Below are 24915 nucleotides of genomic sequence, written 5' to 3' on the forward strand. Positions count from 1 at the left end.
CCTCCAGAGACAAAATTGATTATGGAACTTGGCCTGAATATTAAATAAAGTTCGCTTGTCTAACGGGTCGCCCGTAGTTTCCTGGCGGATATTTAATTAAAGTAAATTTTCAATAATTCTTGCATCTCTCCTGAGCTAATAGAATGGCAACATTAAAATGTATACGCGCCGAGGTGAATAACGGTTATGGTCGCATTCTTTGCTCTGGTCGGGTGCACTACGAAGCCGGATAGGTGAAGGGATGAAAATGAGCGCACATAATTAGGTTAGGAGGATGTTAGCAGCCAGTATACTACAACTTCGGGGCGTTACGCTTCAGCTTTGGGACGTGGTTGCATATTTGGTAATATTTTCAAGTAATAAGTGTTTTGCAATATTCTAAAACTAAACTAACACAGAAAAATATCTAATTTTTCTATATGTATATAAAAAATGCAATACTATGTTGAATATTAATTAAATATTCCCTAATATGATGTATTTCGTAACTTTCGGTGTACACAATACTTATTACACGACTACTTATTCCGTATTAATAAACAAGAAAAACGTTCAAACAGTTAGATATAAATTATAGACAGTTAGGAGTATTTAATGACCACTAATTTACGTTAGGATATAAAATATACCATTTTGAAACTAGTAGTGATATAAAAAAATGCAAAATTGACTTCGTTTCTGACTCTAAAGTAACATGCTAGCTATAAAAATGTCGACAAAATGCCTACATTTCTGGGAATAGTAAACTCGTCATTAAATGATTTCACAAGTTCTTCTAGGTTTAATATAGATTTTCATTAAATGAAAGCGGTAGTACTGGTTTAGCATATGTAATAAACAGTGGAAAAACCATTATATTTTTGTGGCTTCCCTCTCATACTAGAACCCAGTGCAATTAGAGAGCAGATTATCTTGCGGTGAAGAGATCACAAAAGTTCCTTTTCGTCGGCAGAAATTTAAAATCCTTTGCTGTCCTTCTCTTTGGGGAACTGGATTAGAGTGGGTGGAACCTAATGGAGAACAATGTATTATAGGAGACGAAAGAAAGTTTTACCGGGGCCTTAATACTGCCTATATTAACAAACATAAATTACACGTCTATATTTACACGGCCTCTAATTTGTCACTATAGGTTAACTCATTAATTTATTCTGAATAGAAAGCCCTTACTGTTATGCAATGAGTGCGGGTCGTCACTGACAGTTAGGCATGTCTTGATTGAGTGCTCTATGTACTACTGTATGTGCGACTATTTGACTTGGGATAAACTATGGAACAGTGCCTTCGGCTGAAAAACTTGAATAAGCCAAAGGACTTTTTGGCCACAACTAACATATTGCCAAACCGGTAGTGATAATGACCGGTTTTCCTTTGTTGCATTTTATTGTCAGTTTTTATGTAGATTTATCATTTTACCTTAAATGCTTTGTTACATTTATATATATATATATATATATATATATATATATATATATATATATATATATATATATATATATATATGCTTCATATTTAATATTTAGTTTTATTTCTTATATTCTATATCTACTTATATTTTATTTCTTATACTCTGAGTAGGTTCTAAATAGCCCAAGAGGCTCATGGAATAGATCATATTATTATTGAATTATTGAATAGATCAAAAAATATATCTATAAACGGTACCAAATTAAACATGTTCCCCATAAACTCTACAATTAATACGATATACAACAAGAATATTCCTTATTAAGTATCAAAATAGTCTTGCTAAAAATATTTTGTCAGCAACAACATTTGGTGTTTTAGTGTAGTGAGAAAATAAACAATTTTGACTAGTCAGCTATTTAACAGTGAAAAATGTCTATAAATAGAAGCACCTGTTCTGGAACCTAGTTCCAATGTTTGCAATACATATATCAAAATCACAAACAATAAATTTAATATTATATTAATAACACACTAAATATTACTTATAAACACATTAGTTCACCAAACCATTAGAACATATAACTACCAGTTGTCTATAAATTAACACATTTAACTTTTATGGGGCTCATTCTGGTCTCATTTACTGACTTCTTGCCGAATAAAATGCCGAAATTGGTTGAGTAAAATACCCACCGGATCACCATACTCAAATAAAATATTTACTGCTAATAAAAAGCCACTTCTCGATGACCCCTTATCCATTTTATAGACTATTTTCCCTCAAGGCTGATTGAATCGAAGAAACAATATACATTTAAAAGCAACTGAATCACAAACAATACGCCGTAAACGCTCGATAAATTCTCGAACCGTTCCCGGCCCGTTTCCCATCTGAATATGTTTAAAACGGGAGGAACATTGATATAGTCGCGTCCAGTAACAGAGTTCGAAATATGTTCATTAAAATTCCTTTTCATTTAAAACTCCCTGGCGTTTTTTATTTTCGAAAATAGGGAATAGAGAAAAACTGGATACGAAATCTGGACCAACTATTAAAATTAGCATTAAAGTAGAGTGAACACACTTATTAAAGTTTCATTATGTTTCTATGGAAAACTTAGAACTTGTAGTCTTTACAAAAATGTTTTTTTTTAATGTCAACTTTAGTTATCAAAATTAATAGCCGCATTACTTTCATTATTATATTATTATTCGTTAAAATCTTAAACTTTGATAACATATAGCACACATTATTCATTTGTAGTTAACTCATTTCTAACATATAACTTTAGAGATGTTTCCATAATTCGTTAAACTATGATACCCCATTATTATTTGCATAACAGTTCAAAAACATATTTTCCAAATGATATCTTCTTCTATTTGATATCATAATTTATATACACATTGTGTGCATTTACTCCTTGTTATATATAACCCCAGAATAGTCCACATAATATTTTATATGTACTGGTTACTTCTCATTTACACCAAAATTTAAGAGTATAAGTTCTAAATAATTGCATATATTATTTCTATTCACAATTCGAATATATATGGTACTCATTTATTTTCTACTACTTCTATTATAAATGTCATAGTTTTTTCTGTCCATGATGGTCCTTTAGTAGTCGAAATCTATTCCATAACTCCATAATAATTTTGCAAAATATATCTATCTATATTATTTTATAGCTTTAAAATAGTTTTAAGAGATTTTCAACGCCGGATGAATATATTTCTCATTATTCTTTCATTATGAATCTATGATAATCACTTATTTTTTAAATGTAACTCTAAATATTTATATTATGTGGTTTTATATAATATGAAGTAAATAGCAATAATATCTGAGAATAAAAATAAACCAAGTATTTAGTGTCAAAGTGTTAAAAATGAATATTAAAAATAAGAAACATCTTTATATTTCTCACAGACTGTAATAGATATCCTAGAAGTTTTGATGTTACATTTACAGCAAACACTTCCAGCAGAACTATTCTCCATTGTTAAGTCAGGTATATACCAACACAATTGCAAGGAATAAACGTGAACATCGCTGTTAACATGGCCAAACTTGAAACGCTTCAAACTTCTTAGACTATAACATGAACGATTAAAATCAAATGTTTCGACGTTTCGTCGTGACACACAAAACACACTATTACAGTTACAGTTACGTTCTTCGGCTCTTGTTGGAATTAAATTCAACAAGTCAATCGCAAGGATAAAAATGAACAGAATCCATTATTCGACTCGCCAATAGAAATCGAGTGAAGTTGAAATCAAAGTCATGTAAACAACTTTATCGTATTATTCGAAATAATGGTCGTTATTTTCCGAAATTCACTTCTTTAAAATAAAATAAAAGGGTGTCGAGCGTAATTGCTTCGAACGATTCAGTTTTTTTTTGAGTCTTTCATTTTAAGATTTCAAAATAATGTTTTTTGTTATGTTTTGATACAAATAACTGGCGAGGCCGTATAGTGCGGCGTACCTTTTCGGATATTTTAACAAATTAAGCTAAGAGAACCCTTTTAATTTAGGCAATATAAAGTTAATAAAAACTGTCTTTGATATAACTCGAAAGCTCCCAATACTGACTAGTTAAAAAATAGGAAATATTTATTTTTATTTAGCAATTGGGGAGTTTATTTCCAATAAATTAAATATAGTTTTAATTGTATGTTTTATGATCAGCTATTAAGAGAAATGTTCTTAATTTATGCGAACATTTTCAATATATTTTTCAACATTAAATATCTAAATGAAAAATATATAAAAAGTCAAAAAAAATCGTGTTTGCTTTTCATAAACTAGAAATAATTCCGTACCAATTGCTATCTTCTATATATTAATCGGCTTAGTGAAAATTTTGCCTCCCTTCTTGAGAAAACTGGGGGAACTAAAATTCGTGAAATTTGGCACGGTTACAGCTTATATCGAAGATTTTGTGTATTATGCGCTACAAATAAATAATCAAATAAATAAAATAAGTAAATGATATTAATTTATATTATTCTGGAGACATAGAATATAATTTTACTAGATGTAATTCTAAGGCGTTGTAAGATTCTTCTATATATTTTAGTAGTATTAACTTCTATTTCATTTAAAGACCCATTAGTAAATTTCTGAACAAAATACTAACTAAAACCGCAGTTAATAAATAGGTCAATTTATGCACCAAGTGTTAAAATGAATGTTGCAAAGAATATCATCCGTTATAAAATGGCTTCATCGAATTTTAGATCCTTATTTAGTTGTGAGTTATTAGTTCCCACATGAAATATAAGACAAAGCATAAAGCAATAAATAAATGAAAGTCATAGATATCAAACTAAAGTTGGCTGCCTACAAGCACAAGATCGAATGTAAAACAAATAAGCAAAGAACTTGTTAGGTGCAGAAATTAGCCTTTGTATCGCCCTCATGCATTTATTATTTTTCAAAAATTGATAATTTTGCAATAATTTGTTTCAGTTGAATAATTTCAGTAAGAAATATGGATAAAAGATAAAAACTAACTATATGAATTCATAAATGAAATAATGAAAATATTCAGTATTTAAAATGAACTACATATTTTGCATAGATGGAACACATAGGACAATTAGAAGTAAACACATTAACAACAGTAAACCTGTAAACATTTTAACGCAATGGTAGATATTAAGGTATTTAACAATTATTGCAATAATTATGTGACTGTATGATATTTTATTCTTTGAATCCTTTATCACTTATTAGTAGAAATTAGTTTTAATTAAATTCACTTTAAAAAAAGTTGACTATTGACTGTTAATTGTTGAAATAATTTGTAATACTATATAATATATATTTATGATCTTATTAAAATATTGTCTAAAGAAGTTTTAGTAGCATAAAAATAAAATATTCTCTTTATTATTTTAGTAGCATGATTAACTTAATATATTTCTACCACTGGGCGATCACTAGTATATATTAATTGCTGTTAAATTATATAACTTAGTAATCCCAGTAGTAAGAGGTAAGAGTCCCATCTTTATAAACATTTGTTCAATATCTTTCGGCGAGTACTAGGAAATTAGATTCGTTTTTTAACTTGTTTGTTAAGTTTAAACCGAACGTAAGGAAATTAAGTCGTTCCACGATTGTGTCCGCCGTCGTGTTTTTTGTTTGCTCCCCTAGCGCTCCCCTCGAACGCCTTTCATAACACTCCCCCCGTCTCGAACGCGCCCCGATATTGGCTTTTGATTTCTCAATCGCGATCCGGCAACACAGTTTTCCAATTTAGAATCGACGCTGCCGACAACGTTTTTATAAGCCGTTATTTTTCTTTAATTTTCCATGGCTTCGCGTCTTTTTCCTTCCCAAGCCTCGATGAAGCTAGAGGAATTTTAAACGTCTTATTTGGTTACAGTTTTCATGCAATTATAATATTAATATATAATAGTTGGCTTCATAATCTAACGAAACATGAAATACATTTTCTTATAATTTTGTACTGATATATTTATTTAAAATGTTGTTAATTTGAATTATAATGTATCGTATAAGTTAAGTTGTTATATTTTAAAAAATATTTTCGTATTTTATCTGTTATTATGTCAATATAATTTTGATATGATTTCCTACTGATAATACCAATACACTTTATTATTGATCTATAAATTAAGTTTGATGACCAATACATTTCTTATGCCGTTTACTTAGTAAAATATTGGTTAATATCATGTCTCCTTTCTAGGAAATACATATTCGTATTTAAAATAGAAGCATTAGAACCTAAAATAGATTTATAGGGAAGATTAGGTTAGCTTGCTTATGTAATACGTGCGACAAAAATCCCTCTACCATTTTGAATATGCGTTATATTGGTTATGTGATGCTTAACTCAGTTTCGTTTTAACCATTGTGTTAAGAAGATGTCTAGTGCCTCACAAAACCACAATTTGGAGAACACAGAATTCTCAACTAATCCATGAAATACCATTGCATCCACTAAAAATAACTGTATGGTGTGGTATTCATGCTGGAAACCCCATTGGTCCCTTTTTTTTGGAAATAACCAAGGTGTTGCTGTTTCTCTTGCTGCTGAACGGTACCAAGACATGATAAAAAATTTCCTTGTGCCTGAAACGGAAGAGCAAGGACTAAAAGACTAATGATTTTAGCAAGATGGGGCCACAGCACATACAGCTCGTTCAACAAATCAATTATTGAATGACGTTTTTCCACGAAGAATATTTTCGCGAAGTGGCGATTTAGCATGGCCAACCAGACCTCTGGATTTAACAGCAGCAAACTTTTTCTTATGGGTGTTTTTAAAATCAAGAGTTTATGTGAATAAGCCTCAAACGATTCAACATCTGAAAGACAATATACGACAATGAATTGAAGAAATTCAGTGTGAGATGTTGCAGGATATCATGGAAAGTGCCTTAAAAGTGCCGAAAGTTACATAGCGAATTGCGGTCACCGACCGACAAGACGATATAAATTTTCAATCATAAAGAAAAAATATCTTTCCTTTGAGCAAAATTATAGGCAATCAAAATGGTAGCGGGACAATTGCCTCACAAGTTGTATACAACTAGTTAAATATAAACGCCAAAATAACTCTAGATTAAATACAAATCAATATAAATCGATGAAGTAATTTTCTGAGTGTATTACTTTCTGTTGTAGTTTGGTGGGTGGATGTCTAATATTCAGATATAACCAGATAAATTTTTGTATATTATTATTATTATAGATTACAGAAAAATTATAGCTGTAACTACAATACACTTTACTAATATTCTATAATATTATAATTTCCTACTATATTATATATAATTTTGGTCGCTCAAAGTCTATATATACTTACGCAAACGATAATCACCCCTCTTTTTCCCTCTATTTTCCTTTAATTTTTGGACGGATCGAACTTGCGGTCCCGATCGCCTTTCGACGTTTTTTTTCCGGATGAGAGAAATTTCGCTCCGCACGCGGATTTATATTTAAAAAATTTTCAACCCTCTCAATAAACAGAACGCTTAATGGGCAGACCGTGTTCGTGGGCCATAAACGGCCCGACTTTATGCCTTTCGATTCGTCCGCGGAACGTTCTATCCGCCAGGATAACGTGTACCTGGTGTTTTATTCACCGCGAGCTGCCGAACGCCGACATGTTTCGGGAATATCGAGCTCAACCGCTTTTATTTGGCGGAAAAAACAGGTTAGGTTCATAAATTTGACTCAAATATTTAGTATGATGCCACATAAGTCATTCGAAAAAACATATACAAAAACGTGTTCGACACACCGAAATGCTTAGACCGAATCTTCGATTATTTTTCTATTTTCTAATAATATTATGTAATGCCATATATAGAAATGCTATTTAACCATTATAATTTGCGTCTCTTAATTTGTCCTTCAATTATACTGATCGTACTTAATCGTAGAATTTGTTTCCAAGGATTTCATTCGAAAGGCCTCAAGCTTACAAATGTCAGACTATAAGAGTTTCCAAGTTTCGAATCTATATTTCGAAGGGTTGATGATATAACCTTGCGAAAGGACTTATAAAAGCTAAAACTCATGTGGCTTAATCGATCCGGCTTGTCATTTCGGAATTACATGCCGCTTTCTTCTCCTCTTTTATCCCAAATACTTAAACTACTACACTCGTTCTGACTGGGTACTGTTGAGATCTACAATAGCCGGAGATCCGTCAGTTGTCAATACTTCAGTACTAGTTCAAGCCATAAAGCTCTTCAGTGCAAGCTATTCTTAAAATGTCAAGAGTGTTAAGGTCTATATAGGATTGAATACTCTTAGGTACAATATATTCAATGTATCGAGTTTTATACATGTTAAATTGTCAAAAGTTCTCAATATAGGGTTTAAATATTTTTTGGCTAATGGAATTTTCTTTTGAGCCTTGCGTGCTTAGTTATTTTGATATCCCGCTCTTTCGTACAGATAACAAACAGGCATCAAATCGACACAATTTAAATAAAATTTCAACTACAAAAATAATAATAATACAAGAATCCCAACCGTAGAAGACACATTTCTATTCACTATCATCTGCTGATACTAAAGTAAGTTTCAAAATCTTCTAAAGATATTTTAACATTTATTTCTGTCGGGTATTGTTGTATATAATTGTATATAGTGTCATTGAATGTCATATAAATGCAAATTTAATACCAACTAAACATATATTATGCTTCATGGACATCATAATTCATCCGCGCATGATACACAATTATTTTTAGAAAAAAAATTGTAAAAAGTATTTATAATTTGTCTGCCCATATTATTTCTAATTATTCCTCCGATAGTACCTGTTCAAGTAACATTTCGAGCTTCAGGCTTGGTGATAATGGTATAGATGTTAATTAAAGAATACTCATAATTTTATTATGACGATACATTTTGTTATTAATAGATAAAACAGCTATGATTTTACCTTGTATTTAAATAATAAAGTATTGATACAGAAGCATTTTCCATACAGGATTTTATTCTTTTATTAATTAATTTAGGGGATTAGTCAATTATAAGCTTAAGGAAAACCATAATTACTTAGAAATGCATAACTAATAGAACAATAATCAATATTTCGAGCCGCTAGTCAACACGCTACATCGAGTCACATACGCTCTCCTATCGGCTCAGCTTTAGTTCAAACATTTTGACGCTCATATTTTCAATCGTGTATATATTCGTAATGGAAGTATCGATTCAATTCGACTGGATATCCAAATTTAACAGCATTATCCACTTTGCTACGGATGCAGCCTCTAATTGGCACGAAACGATTTATCAAGAGGACATTCGCCATCATAATTCCAACAATTAATTTTACACCATTTTTAATTTTGATGCTAAATGGTTGCTAATGGGAAGCATTGGATATGCCATGTTCACTTCAGGCATATATTTATGAGAAATTATGTTTCTTCAGCTTGGTCAACATTGAAATTTCGAGGTAAAATTTATTTGAAGGACTAGATCACTTTTTGACATAAACGTTTTTCTAAATACTAAGTAAAGGAAAGACACTATAGCTAAATTAAATAAGGACGCGTATTATTTTCAAAATTTCAAAATAAAGGAGGTTCAAAAGATTAAATAAACTAGAGGTTTTAATTTAATTACAATAATTCAAAGAGTTCAAATAAGACTTAATTTCACAGAAAAATATCTCACAATACTTGTTTTCTTAATATAACGCTATTAAAGAATTTAATAATTACTTACATATTAACTGGAAATTGTTTTCGGATAATTAAAAAATAATTGTTAGCTTCAAAAGCCAAACTGACGACAGACTGACGTACCGAAACTTCATCGATTGTACTGTAATTATAAGGATATTAAGAGAATATATTAACAGGTAATTTGAAGCGTTTTCTCATGTTCAGGCTGACATTTAATAAATTAAATTCCAAGAATATAACAGCAAAGAATCCAATCGATATTTAGTTATTTCTCTTTGTAAGATAGCTATAAACGGGAACGTATTTTTCGTTATAGAGCATATTTTTCAAACTATTTTAAAAATATTATTTTCGGTCAACATAATGATGTTCATAAGAAATATTGTCATACTATATGTTTATCAGAACAAAAACTCCACGGGAACAACATCTCAAGTATAACGCAAGTTAACAATGGTAAAACGAATTTAAATTCCAAATATAATTCGATCTGTTTTGAGACAGGTAAATGAGAGTTACATGAGGAATAGAAGAATGAAACTGCAGAGCAAAGCAGAACAGGATGTATATCTAAACAATAAATGAGTATCATCCGCAATTGAATTATGAAATTCATGAAACAGAATATTATAATTAGTGGTTCTACGTTATATCTATATATTAAAGGACCACTGTATAAATATATCTAGCAGAAAGGAATATGATATATGAAAAATATCAAATGTGCTATAATAGAAATATCAAGAATAAGATTAAAATAGGTTTTTAATATGTTGAAATATTAGCACTAAAATATTAGCCTTACTTACTCTTTTATTTTTAAGTCACCCCCTGCGTCTTGGGTGAAAATGATATTACATTAAAATACTAAAATAAAATTTGATAAAATATTATTTGATATTAATTTAAATACTAATAATTGTTGTTAATAATTGTTTACGGTGCAAGAGATGAACAGTATTGCACAATAAATACTTCCATGCACAGAAAGAAGTATATTTTTAAAAAATTTAAAATATCATGGATCGCTAAAAGTTTCTTCTACTATCATTATACAGGGCTTGATAAAAAGTGTATAATAATGGCGACTGTTATGAATATTTTTATAGAATCCTTATCTACCAAAACCAAAACTGAAAACTGAATGTAATATAGTTGTACTTCCCATCTCTATTTTTATCTATGTATTATACAAGTATATCTAACAGAAAAAAAAATTAAAATATCTTTAAAAAATATGCTTAGTATATGGTCAATCCGGGTAAAGAAAATAAACACAAGCCAATGATGAAAAACTTTATCAATAATTTTAATAAAAAAATAATAAATAAAGTGGTATTATTGTAATATTTTTGATTATAATCATTATAGTATCAATCAGTCAATAATCAATGAATATCAATATGAAAAATAAGCTTAAAGCCTTTCAGTTTATATTACTTATGGTTAATTGTCTCTATGTTTAAGCATGTCTTCATTTCCTTCTGTTATCTCCACATTCCTTGGTTCATAAAAATCGTATTTAAAAAGTGTTCTTGTTTTGTACATAAGCAGGACTAATTGTTTTATTTATCTCTTAGTTATGATATAAAAAATTTTTGGAAGTGAATAATTTTAAAGATATTGTTTTGAAAACATCATTTGAACTTATTTTGACACAGTAAGTTGTAATATACTAACAACTTATAACTAACATTTTTCTATTTAATTTGATTATGTGTCAGTAAAATAGTTTTACAGATTAAACACCAGTAACTTGAATAAGTTACGGTCGAATTTCGATCACTAGTAAAATTAAAATGAAAAAAAATTAATCGTAGACATTCGTAATGAGAATTGTGACCCCCTGATTAAGTCTGTATTTAAATCAGAGTAATTATCCAGGGAAGAGCTCCCGTATTATGTAACGGCGGATATTCAAGAAACAAACGTAGATCCTGGAGTACCACGATCACCTAATATTAAACGTAGCCTTTTATGGGCGAAGACATGACAGCGGAACGGTGATAAATTATCGGCAAATGTGACAAACGGCAACTAAACGAATTTAATCTTGTAAAGTCGACGTCGTCGGAAGAGGCGCCATTTGTTGAGCTCCAGCGAAACGATTCAATGAAAGCGGCAGCATTTAATTTAGAGCGGGGCCAGCATCATTTCCGGAACAGCGAGGAGAGGAAAAAAAGTCTGGATAAATAAGATATATAGACGGAGGAGGGCGGATGTTTAGGGCACATTAAAAAATTAAATCCATTTTATATCATCAGTTAACTTCATTTTGTAAATTAATTGTTTTTAATTGATTATTAGTACTGAAATTAATTTGCGACGTTTCATTTGCTTTATAAATAGAAAAACTGTTTTTTTATTACAATATGAAAAATTTTTATTTCCTCTTTTTCTGGCTCTCTCTCCCTCTATCTTTCTCTCTCTTTCTCTCTTGTTCTCTCATTAGATTATTTTAGGTTCCAATAACTTATTTACGCTAATATTAACGTATAAACTAGTAATATTCTCTGCCTTGTACTAACAGCACACTACATTACCTCATTGCTTCGACATTAACGTGATAAAGAAGTCTCTATTTGCAACTTGGTAAATTTTCTAAGAGCCTGATGCTTGAAGTCCGTATGAAGATCTTTATTTAAAACCATGGGTTCTGAACAGTACTACTAAATATTTTTTTAAACCGATGAATTATATCTAAATTGTTCTTCTTTTCACAGTCCCTTATATGAACGTCAATTTTCCATTTTCCTTCCAGGCAGAAGGATTTGTTTATATAGAAGTGATTTACAATTATATTGAGAGTGCAGAATTTCCATGTCAAAAGAAAATGTAATTTCTAAGTATCTTGTTGTTTTTGTATTTGTTTGTAAAATTGATCTGATATTTTCAGTTTCATTCCTACAACTTCATGATATCAAATATGGAAATTATGACAGTATGATCAGCAAAAGCTATTGTGATATAATACAGCTCAGCAACTGATATTGTAACATTCTCGCTCTCTCTCCAAATGTAGCATTATAAATATAATTATAATCATAACTTGTGTAGAATAAGTAAAGGATTTGCACCAATATACCTTCTTGTTGTACACCAGCTTTGGTTTCCTTTATTGCAGATTAAGCTTGCTTTTATTTGACTCTGAACATCGTAGCTGTAATGTAAGATTTTAATAGTTCCATGACTTGTTTTGGTAAAAGTTTCTGTAGCTTATAAAGAAGACCGTCATGTCATATCTTGTCGACGGATTATGCTACATCTAAGAATATAGTTGCATTTTTACCTTCACAGGATTTTTCAATTAACATACACCTGTTATGCTATTGAATCTTATTTCATCTTATTTAATCTGCCATTATGCCTCTCATGCCTCACATTCTAAATACTGCTGGCCTTTTATCAACAGAGTATAGCATCGGAAGATACTTAGTACGTCTTTGTTAAAATTGGGTCGATATAGTCGCAATATACAAGTCTAAATCATGAAAATATTTGCGTATTGGAAGAATTAATTAATCACAACAATAAATCCGACAGAATAAAATCCTAATAAACATAAGTATGAGAATCTAGGGAAACTTTCACCATATCAACTGGTTTTTTAATCGTATACGTAAAATAATATATTTGTGGTGGTCTTGATTGACATATTTGTCAAAAGATTAATATATCAAGCAATTATTTCCAAGAAAAATCATGATTTATACCTAAAGAGTCTTTTCCTAATCTACTGACAATCCATAACTCTGAACACTCTCCATACATTTTCGAAATTCAGAATAAAAATTAATACCGTTTTCTTTACTATTTCAGAAATATCTTCCTACTCTTTCAGAAAATCCCATATTATCCCGTTGACCCAATATATACGACCTGTATAAGAACACCAATTAATTTTTTTCGACTACTTAATTATAGGATAAAAGATCATTAAAAAAGCAAGAGCGACCAATTCCATTTATTCATTTCAATTAATCGACAATCGATCTAACCTTCCTCCGATATAAAAACGATTAATTAAATTTATTTTTTTCTCCGATTGTTTTACAAATTGCTTCGGCAAAGACTCCTTTGTCCCTGTTTATTGAATATCCTCTCGCCATTCGCGATTAATCAACTATATAATTTTTATTATGTCAGACTACTTTATTCCGCGACTACAAATTGAGAAGTAATATTAGTACGAACGTAAATACTCCATCCGAAGAGGAGATCTCTTTATCGTCGGAGAAGAATGGGTTCTGGGAAGCTATTTAAATCTCGTTTCGAGACGGCATCAAAGAATAGATTACGATCGGTTCAGGCAGAATTTTTCTGCACAGAAAATGGAAATATTTCATCGTCCCTGAGACCATCCGATGGCTAGAATAAACCAGAAAATGAAAATGACTTTCGCATAAAGAAAACTCCAGCTTTACAAATATATTTCGCAATTTGTTTCCTACAATTTAACACAAATATTTAGTTTTATCTGGTTCCTAATTACTTCTTTGTTATTTCTGATGAAATGATTAATTTTCATTGATTTTATATACTTTACCACACTTCATATTATACAAAATAACACAAATATAGGATTGGTCTCTTCATGAGCTTCTATTTTCAGTATATTCCTGAATATCGAAGCAAATCATCATCAAAACTAGTCAGGTATTTACTTGAAATGATTTTTATATGTTCAAAAAAAATATAACATCTAAAAACTAGCTCTCTTAAAGAAAATCATGTAATTGGAAGCTCTATAGCTTTTGACATGAAATCTATATCACTATATTAACGCTACAACCATTAATAAATAATATTGAATTATACTGAAATTGATAATAAACATCTCAAGAAGCATTGGGCTGACGGATGTCCCTTGGAAAGTAACTTAAGTATTGAACATAATTTACTATTGTATGATATACATTTTGTTGTAGAAATGGTGTTTGATTTAATGAAAATAGATCATCTAGAGTGAATTTAAAAAATTTCTCAATAATACTAAAGTGTCTTTGTCAGTTTCTGGTTCCCAAATCGTTGGAAATGAGTAGATTCTTGTCTTTTAATGCCTTTTCCTATTTTCTTGTAACTTTGCAATGAGTGCATTAAAATATTTTAGAGAAAACCTTCAGAAAATTTGTCCTTTCTTGTGTATGCTAGATGTGTAATAATGGATTACAAGGTTTTCTATTAGTTATATCCACTTAGTCAGCGAGAATTATTATTTGACATATATCTTATTATGTTAAATTAATTAGTGTGACCAAAGTGTCTATTCCTTTTTTCTTCTCGTAATTGTTGGTGCTCACTAAATCCATATGAAGGAAACTGACTAAAACCCTAATAAAGCTGCACAACCCTTGATTGAATATTGTGTTGTTTCATATTTATCTTCACGGTTCCTGATCAACAAAACAGATCAACTCACAAAGTTTCCATGTTTTATATATGAATAATACGTCAGAGCAAGAGATCTACAATAGTCCACCAGGCCATAAACTTTGATACTCGACGAAAATTATATTTGACATAAAATTATAGCGAAACCCAAAAATCTTATTCTACCATCATTATACCAGACTTGATGAAACATTTTGTATAAGTTCTGCCTAATGATGACCTTATAATAAAATCCTTACTGTTCAAAAGCTAAATTGAAAGGATGAAATTTCTTTCCGACTGATATTCATAAATTAATTGAATCGAAATAACGACTCGATTATAAAGAAAACGAATATTTGGATATTATTTGAAGTATTCTTTAACCTGAAAACCATTAACTGTAAAAATATCATATACAAATAATATGAGAGATAAATTGAAATATATTATTTATATAACGGCCCTTCTCACTTTTTGAACTAAAATGTTAACATGATATGAATAATGTATGTGGAATGGTATAATTAAGTTATATAAGAGATGAGGTTACTATATCAGGTTCCATTGTGTATCAATATGATATATGATTATGTTACTCACCTCACAGAGAATAAAGATTTTTTCCCTATATTTTGAAATATATGTATAAAGGCGGATGATTAAAAAGCTGACACTATATATAGTCCCAGCACCCACATTAAAGAGGTTTTATTACTTTTGTGCCTGTGTTATTAATAAAATAGTTTGGACCCAAACCCTACCTGACTTTTTTCGAGGAATTTAAACTCCTAAATTTACATGGGTCATCGGGAACCCGACGATATACATCTTCATTTGGTCAGTATTAATCCAGACATGTTGATGGACATATTTTCAATCCGTTATACACGTAATGGGGTCGATTGAATCGTAGCCGGATAACCAAATCCTCTGCGCTCTGGACTGGGCATTTAATTAGGACAAAACGATTTATCAAGAGGACACTCACCTACACAATTCCACCAATTAATTTTTTATCCTTTTTAATTTTCGACTCGATTGGGAATTAATTAAAACCAAAAAAAGTGAGTGAGAGAGAGAGAGAGAGAACACGAGATAACCTATCTTTTATTTTAGCGAAGCGGTAGGTACTCTTTAATATCATAAAAATAATCCGTCTTTATCGGCGTTTCCTTTCGAGAGGAAGGGGGGAAATCACCAATTAAATTACTTTTTGCGTTTCGGATATTAACGACGGTTTAATTGTACTCTTAATGGTTCGTTGTTTCATTAATAGTTACAGAAGCTAATAAAATTAGGTTGTTTTATTTTTTATTTGTTGTAGTATTCTTTTAGATTCGATTAATATAATAACTTTCCGTTAATAACAACATCCGTCATATTTTCCTTCATTTAGCCTTACCTTTTTTGACTGGCTGTTTCCATGCCCTGTAAAAAAATCATGCACAGATTATGCATAGATATGAAAATATTTGCTGCCATTTTCATTCAAAAAGTGTTAAGTTATAAATGCTCGAGATTATAAAGAATTCTACATTCGAACCCCATTTTTATCATTACCACCATTATTTTTTGGCACTTATATATTGTGTATTTAAAAAAATATATTAGATTTATTTTTGTGCCACATATCTTAAGAACCATAAATTTTAACATTTATTTTTCTTTTATTAGCCAAAACCACATATTTTTTGAAGGTTTCATATTGATCTAAGAGATAATTTTGGCACTTCCTATATGTATTTCCTATACGTATAGTAAGCAAATTTTATATAAGTTGGAAAAGACAATAAATAAATATTTACATTTATATATATATATATATATATATATATATATATATATATATATATATATATATATATATATATTTATATATATATATATATATATATATATATATATATATATATATATATGTATATATGTATATATATATATAAACCCGTTAAATGTTAATACTACAATATTTTCCAAAAAAGGTGTTACCTTAAAAAGCGATAGAAGAGAAAGCTTCGCTTTATTTAAATTAATAAATATCTAAATGAACTTTGTAAGCTGGTTAAAATCATCTAACAAGATCCTCATTTAATCACAGCATATTTTAATAGAAGTCCTCAATATTTTAAATAATTTTATCCTTTCTTCGGGCTTTAGCGCCGACATTTCCGTACAAAATTCAAAATATATATGAAATTTTCTCTCTTTATAAATAGAAACGTGAAACGTTAGCTAAGAGCGTAAATCCTTTTCCTAAAAATAAATTATCCCGACTTGATTGGATCGTCTTGAGGACTTGCGATTTGAATACGTTGCATCTAATTGCATTGCCTGATGGGACGCTATTAATCATAAGCAGGAATACTGCAATTCGAGCGGAGCCAAAATACCGATTTCAATTCTGCCGGAGACAAAAATCAATAGCAATAATAATCGCTGTTGGAAAAGAAAATCCAGCACATCTTAGACATATCTTAAATATGTTCCAATTGCACCCAATTTATCAAATGGCAATAATTTTATATAACAAATATATTTCCGTCTTATAGATAACTTAATCTCGAAAATAAACCCTAAAAACTTAATGTATTACAGAATGCGTATCATACACCTAATAATTATGTTATATTATTTTTTGGCACTTGTATATTGTGGATTTAAAAAAATATATTAGATTTATTTTTATGCCACATATCTTAAGAACCATACATTCTAAAACAATTTAACATTTATTTTTGCTTTTATTAGCCAAAAACACATATTTTTTGAAGGTTTCATATTGATCTAAGAGATAATTTTTGCACTTTTCCTATACGTATGGAAAGCAAATTTTATATCAGTCAGAAAAGACAATAAATAAATATTTACACTTAAATATATATATATATATATATATATATATATATATTGCACTTGAAAAAATGTTTTCCAAAAAAGGTGTTACCTCAAAAGACGATGGAAGAGAAAGCTTCGCTTTATTTAAATTAATAAATATCAAAATGAACTTGGTAAGCTGGTTAAAATCATCTAGCAAGATCCTCATTTAATCACAGCATATTTTAATAGAAGTCCTCAATATTTTAAATAATTTTATCCTTTCTTCGGGCTTTAGCGCCGACATTTCCGTACAAACTTCAAAATATATATGAAATTTTCTCTCTTTATAAATAGAAACGTGAAACGTTAGCTAAGAGCGTAAATCCTTTTCCTAAAAATAAATTATCCCGACTTGATTGGATCGTCTTGAGGACTTGCGATTTGAATAGATAGTCTAAACGTTGCATCTAATTGCATTGCCTGATGGGACGCTATTAATCATAAGCAGGAATACTGCAATTCGAGCGGAGCCAAAATACCGATTTCAATTCTGCCGGAGACAAAAATCAATAGCAATAATAATCGCTGTTGGAAAAGAAAATCCAGCACATCTTAGACATATCTTAAATATGTTCCAATTGCACCTGATTTATCAAATGGTAATAATTTTATATAACAAATATATTTCCGTCTTATAGATAACTTAATCTCGAAAATAAACCCTAAAAACTTTATGTATTACAAAATGCGTATCATACACCTAATAATTATGTTATATCAATGATAGCTCCGGAAATTGCAATTCCATCGTAACGTTGACTTAGCTGAGATTTAATTCAGGCAGTCAAAATCGCTGATAATTTATTACGATACATAAGCCGAATGCTAACACAAAAGGATATATTTGATATTTGGAGATAATTATCCGTTCCCCAAGCCCGTGCTTAAGCGCTAGGTATTCTGTTTATGATAAATTAGCTTTCATCGGGCAATGCAATTAAATGCAACGTCGGAAGTTCTTAGAGTGGTCTATTCCAATATATTAGCTTACGATGCTGTGCAGCTATAATTATTATGGCGCCACGAGGAATATTTATTAAACCTCATTTCCTTTGATGGTTCATATAAATATAGATACAAAAACGTTTTGAAGTAGTAACAGTATTAATTAATCTAGGGGTACTTACAATAAATATCTACTCGTTATATCGTATCATTGTAGTAGTCGTTATTATGTATAGCACTGTGAATATAAAAATATGTACATTAGTCATTGTGTGCTTTTGCTGAAGCGTAAACTGTATATTCCTCTCATTCTTGAATATTAATTATAATTTATTTAATTAAAGTTTCATTTAAGAAATTATGTGTCCAGTTGAATAGTGGTTAAAAGACTACCTACATTCAGCTACGAATTGGAGAAATTGCTTTATTTAATCTAGCCATCAAACATTGAGCTTAGTAAAATAAATTCTACGAACTCTACGAATTCAAACCGAACGTTATTATTTCGACATAGAATTAAAAGAACATATGAAGTATATAGGAAGATAATGAACAGATTATTAAAATATTCTCAGATATATAATAGCATTTTATTTTTATATAGATATAGAGATCGATTTTTCTAAGGACAATTCATATTTATCTATCAAAATGGGCTAAAACTTCAGTAATTAGTAAATCAGGTGTTAAATATTTTAACCTGAAGCTTTCTCTTTAGGTCTATAAACATCCAGTATTTACCGGAAGTCAGATTTGGAATATATGTACAGCTCTTGTGACTGCTTTTTCATTATCATAATTTTTCATTCATAATCGTCAATAATAAATATAGCAATACTGAGGTATCCTATTTGTAGCATCCAAAATATGTAGAGCAGACAAAGAATTGTCTCCAATATAAATATAAATACATATATGTATATATATATATATATATATATATATATATATATATATATATATATATATATATATATATATATATATTTTTACTACTGAATTTGGTTTTTTACTAACTTTAATGAAACATCTGATACTTCAAACTATATATATTTTGTACCTTGAGTTTTCCTAAACTACCAGGACAATTTACTTTGCACTCCTTGGGAAACTTTTTATACTAAAGCCTAAAATGTCATGCCTTTGAATCCTTGAACTCTCGTAAAGCCTCTTCTTGCTATTTCTAAATAATATTCTGCTTTTCTCTACAACTACTCTCTACAACTTATACTAATTAGGAACTAATTATTAAATAATATTCTGAAATCAGTGGAGGGTTTTCTGCCAACATATTCTAAAAAACGAATATATGTGTGTACTTAAAAGATCATTAGAAATAAATATAAATGGTTATTAAAAATATAAACCTAAAATGTAAAACCTTACTTGAAACGTTCTAAAACCGCATACCTATAATTACTAGAAAATTTGCAGTGAAGGTATAATAAAGTTTAGCAAACATCTTCAACAAATAAATGAATTGTATTCAAAACTTACATTAAGTATTATAAGTCACGTAGATCGTATTCTCTCAGAACAAGTTTGCCAACGTTTATACTTCCGAATTGTCAGGCGGCACGACAGCTTTTGATCTTTAAATATATCCAGATAATTATTTTGTTCTTGTCATGGCGAATTACCAGGCACCGTTAGTTCGGAATGTTTTCACAAATATAAATATCCTTCCTGGGAGTTTAGTTCTTAAGAGAAAACTATATGTCATGTTCCTAGTTCTTCTTTTTTTATGTTCTTTTTATATTATGAAAATATTCTCCTTAAGTATTGAACTGTTATTACTTTTCATTTTTAGCCTTCTATTAAATTCTTTATTATTACTGTTTCCTTGATATTTTACTCGACTTGTTACATTTTCTTTTTCGTTTTTTCATCATGGTCTGTAACCACTCTTTAATTTATACAATGTTAGTGTTTTTCACTTTTACATATTTATTTTTCTTTGTTTCTTCATAACATTGAACGTCCCTAGACCGTTCTTTTCACTTATTTTCTTTTTGTACATACCTATTCTCCTTTTGTTCTTCTTTATCTTCTTTTCCCATTTCAACAAATTTTTTTTTCTCTACGATTCTTCCAATTTCCATTCCTATCCTTGAATTGTGTCAGTTTCGTCTATATTTTTTCTGTTTTCACCATTTTGTTCTCTTTCCTTAGAATTAGCGTTAATTGGTCCTTTCCTCTCATATTTTTTTCATCTATTTCACTTTTCGTTTTGCAGTTTTCAAAATTTGATTTCGTCTTTCATTTTTTTTCTCTTGTTTGTCTATTCAAGTATTATCGAAGCTGTTATTTTAAGTTTTTTGTATATACTTAACAGATTTCTCACAATATATTTCGATGTGGGTATACACTGGCTCTATGGTATTTTTACTAAGGCCCTATTACTCTTCAGAACGTGACTATCCTTGTCTTTTTAAAACTTTATAAAAACTGGGCCCTTCGATATAAAAAGAAACATTTGATAAAAGGAATTTCATAGTAGATACATTAATATTTAAATATTTTGCTATTCTCGATATGTAGTTTTAAAAGTCCTATTATTACAGATACAGCATTAGTAATAATTATTATTATATCTTATAAAATGTAGATTTATAAAATTTTAGAATTCGTTGAGACATTATTTGTCATCCCCTTTATTTCTTGAATCAATTGAACACCCTCCTCATTTCAATTATTATATCGCAAAAGAGCGCCGCTTGAATTATTCATATTTAATGGAATTTTGTTTGTTATAGTGGTTCCCGTGGGAGTTCCTCTGGTGACGGTGGATAAAAGCGGTTTGGAACACGGCAGACCCCTTATTGCTACTTGCCATGCACCCCCGTCGCATCCAGCGGCTAACATCACGTTTTTCGTCAACGATGAGAAGGTAAAATTAGGTTTCGGCTCTCTTATTTATGACGCCTACTGGTTTAATTTTTGTTATCTCTTGATTTAAACAACTCAAGGTCGTAATTGGGATGAAATCAAAGACTGTTGTCATTCACTCATCACTTTTCTGTATGGTTTTTCTTTAATTACATAATCTCTGTACAACGATCTCTGTATAGTATATGTCAGACACTAAAAAAGCTATTATGCTTACTATAAAGGGCTTAAATTATAAGGAATCCAAGAGGGCACAACAAAAAGTTATATTTATAATCCTTCCAATAAAACAGTCAATGTAAATCATCCAAATTTATAACGCTATGTTGTCGCATCAAATTTAAGTTTTGCTTTATTTTGACTATAACATAACAAAAAACAAATGTAAATAAAATCGTGAAACAAAAATATATCTCATGATAAAAACAACCCAAAGCCGTATTGATAAATCAGAGAAGTTCTTATATTTTTTTGTCATTTCTCTGTATGGTTTTTGTTTAATAAATAATATGATAATCATAATAAACATAATATGAACTTTGTGTAATTTAAGTCAGACTCCAGAAAAGCTATGAGGCTCACTATCCCTTATAGCCCTTGACCCTTCCAAGTAATCATAATTAGTAAAACCAGAAGGAAAAACCCGTTTTGAATTCTAATCTAATATTGTGTCTTTAGTAACTGAATTCGACCGTCGATATGACGATGCATTTTCTGTTTTGTTCGAAGATCTATATAACATACACATTAATTAAAAACGTTATTTCTATTCATTTCAATTCATAAAAGCGAAATTCGATCTCTATACTAATGAGACTAATACAAACAACAGTCCCGCAATCATTTTATTCTATTGTTTATCGAACAAATCGGACGTCCCGACAGCTTAAGTACCGCATAGGCCACGTGCTTGTTTCTCATACGGTCGCCCATACGGCAATCCCCGTTCCAATAGCGGCAAACAACAAAGCAAATAGCAGGAAACGTTACTCCTGCTTTGTATTTTTTTGTATTTCCTTAATTACCATTACGGCAAATTGTTATAGCGGACCTCTTAAGACAAAAGAAACTTCAAAGTGCCGTCCTTTTTTCTCGCTAGCGTATAAAAAAAATTTGCTTTGACACGGAACGCTTTTTCTTAATATAGAAGCAATTTTGTCGAAGTTATATGGAAGATGTGTACAGGGTGGTGTATTTTTAATACCCGGTTTTCATTAGTCGTATGTAAATGGAAGTTATTCATATCAATAAGTTGTTAAGTTATTGAACTACTTTGTTTTAAGCTGATATCGAAATTTAATTCTTTATTATTGCGTGAATTTGGATAGAATAGTTCAAATACAATATTATAAATATATGATTTTATGAATATGTTTAAAACTAGATTAGAAAGCTATTAGCCATTAATACGTCTTTTTTTAATGGACACCACAACAACGATATAACAAAGAAAACCGAAAAAGTGAAAGATAATATCAATATGAATTATATTTATAAGATGAACATAAACAAACAGTCTGCCAACATAAAGGGCATTAAAAACAGGAAGATCAGTTCTGCTACTAAATTGTCAACACTTCATTCACCTATCATATCAAGACTGTAATGTAAGGGCACTTATTTTTTAAGAAGATTTTTAAGAAATGAACTCAAAATTTATATTTGAACATTTTTCCCTTTATTCACTTCAGTAAATCTAAATTTATTTCTGATATACTTTATACAAGTTAAGTTTAAGTACCTACTAATAGCAACCAAAAATGAAACTTTCAAACAGAACAAAGCCAACTTTCTTGGTCTAAGAAAGTTACTGTAATAGCGAATTAAAAATAAAAATACTAATTATGCATATAGTAAATACATTTACAGGCTAGTATATAATTCGAGTTATGTTAGTAAATAAAATAAGAAAGTCAGTCTCATAGTCCTATAAATTATGATAATATTATGATTTATAGTAGTAAATTACCTCTTAATTTTCACAAACTGGCCATACCAAGATTGTAATGTATCAATATTTATTTACTTGAAAATGAATTTTAGGTATTTTATAAATTTCGGCAAAAGTTTTAAGAAATCAATTCCTAAATAATGTAAATTTTAATAAGAAAAAGCATTTTCTACTTTATTACACTTACTCAATTCACTAAATATAATTTTTCTTTTGATATACCTTATTACCAACCAATAGCAATCAAGAATAAAAATGGAGACAAATTATCAGTTATTTTGTTACCAACAAAAGTAATCACCAATAAAACGTTATATATATATATATATATATATATATATATATATATATATATATATATATATATATATATATATATATATATATATATATATAGGGTATAAAACAAAATATATCGAATTTATTTGTTGAACTGAACGATAAAAGTACGCCATTATTTCTGTCTTTACCTAGACAAAACCAGTCTAGCCGAATGCGCCTCTATCCTAACACAATCTACTTTTAATTGGCCTCTGTCGTTTTCTGCCCATTGATCCCATTTCACGACAGTTAAACTAAGCCAATTAAATTGCGCTGTTCGGCCCGAAATCGGTTCGATTCGTTCACCATCTATCGGTCGGAATTGAACGCGAGCCATTGGTATTCCTCGACCGTAAGATATGAGTTTCCACTTTGTTATGGAACAAATAACTTTTGAGAATCGTATTGGGATAAAGTGATGCTATTGTTTGTTGAAAATTTAGATATGCATATTGATATAATAACGCCTACGCTCAAACTTTTGAGTACAGCAACCATGTTAGTGAAATTTGGTTCCCTATAGCGATTATTGAATCAATCACAATGGAAAATTAAACTTTGAGAAAACCATAAAATTATAGAATAAATACAATTAAATATTGTTATCAATAATAGTAAGACAATTTGTCCGTTAAAAAATACACCACCGAAGATAACAATTTGAAATTTTAAAACAAAAATTTCTTCTATTCCTGTTCAAGAAATAAACAATATTGAAAATTACACAAAGAGAGAACCGTTTACTATTTGTTTTCTACGCCAACTAGAGTTAAGTGACTAGTCGAACGGACAATTCTATGTGAAACAAGCACGCGGTAGGAGGATGTATAAACGGCACAACCGACCCCCACAGTGTAAACCGAAAGTTGTTGAATGTGCAAGAACTAGCCGCCCCGCAAACAATTCTTCAAGACGGACGGGAACATTTTCCAAATTCTACGATTTCGC

At 29.8% G+C, this 24915-nt stretch overlaps 1 protein-coding gene across 1 annotated transcript in view; it reads left to right on the forward strand.

The window, feature by feature from the left end:
• Window positions 1-24915, forward strand: part of LOC143200753 (uncharacterized) — a 205766-nt gene that overhangs the window by 171969 nt on the left and 8882 nt on the right. Inside the window, exon 4 of the mRNA XM_076411362.1 lies at window positions 21563-21696. Coding sequence (XP_076267477.1) covers window positions 21563-21696 — 134 coding nt within the window. The remainder of the gene's footprint in view (window positions 1-21562; window positions 21697-24915) is intronic.

The sequence above is a fragment of the Rhynchophorus ferrugineus genome, unplaced genomic scaffold (genome assembly GCF_030347505.1).
Source record: "Rhynchophorus ferrugineus isolate W39M unplaced genomic scaffold, kcgeb_rfMv2 rfM8, whole genome shotgun sequence".
NCBI lineage: Eukaryota > Metazoa > Arthropoda > Insecta > Coleoptera > Curculionidae > Rhynchophorus > Rhynchophorus ferrugineus.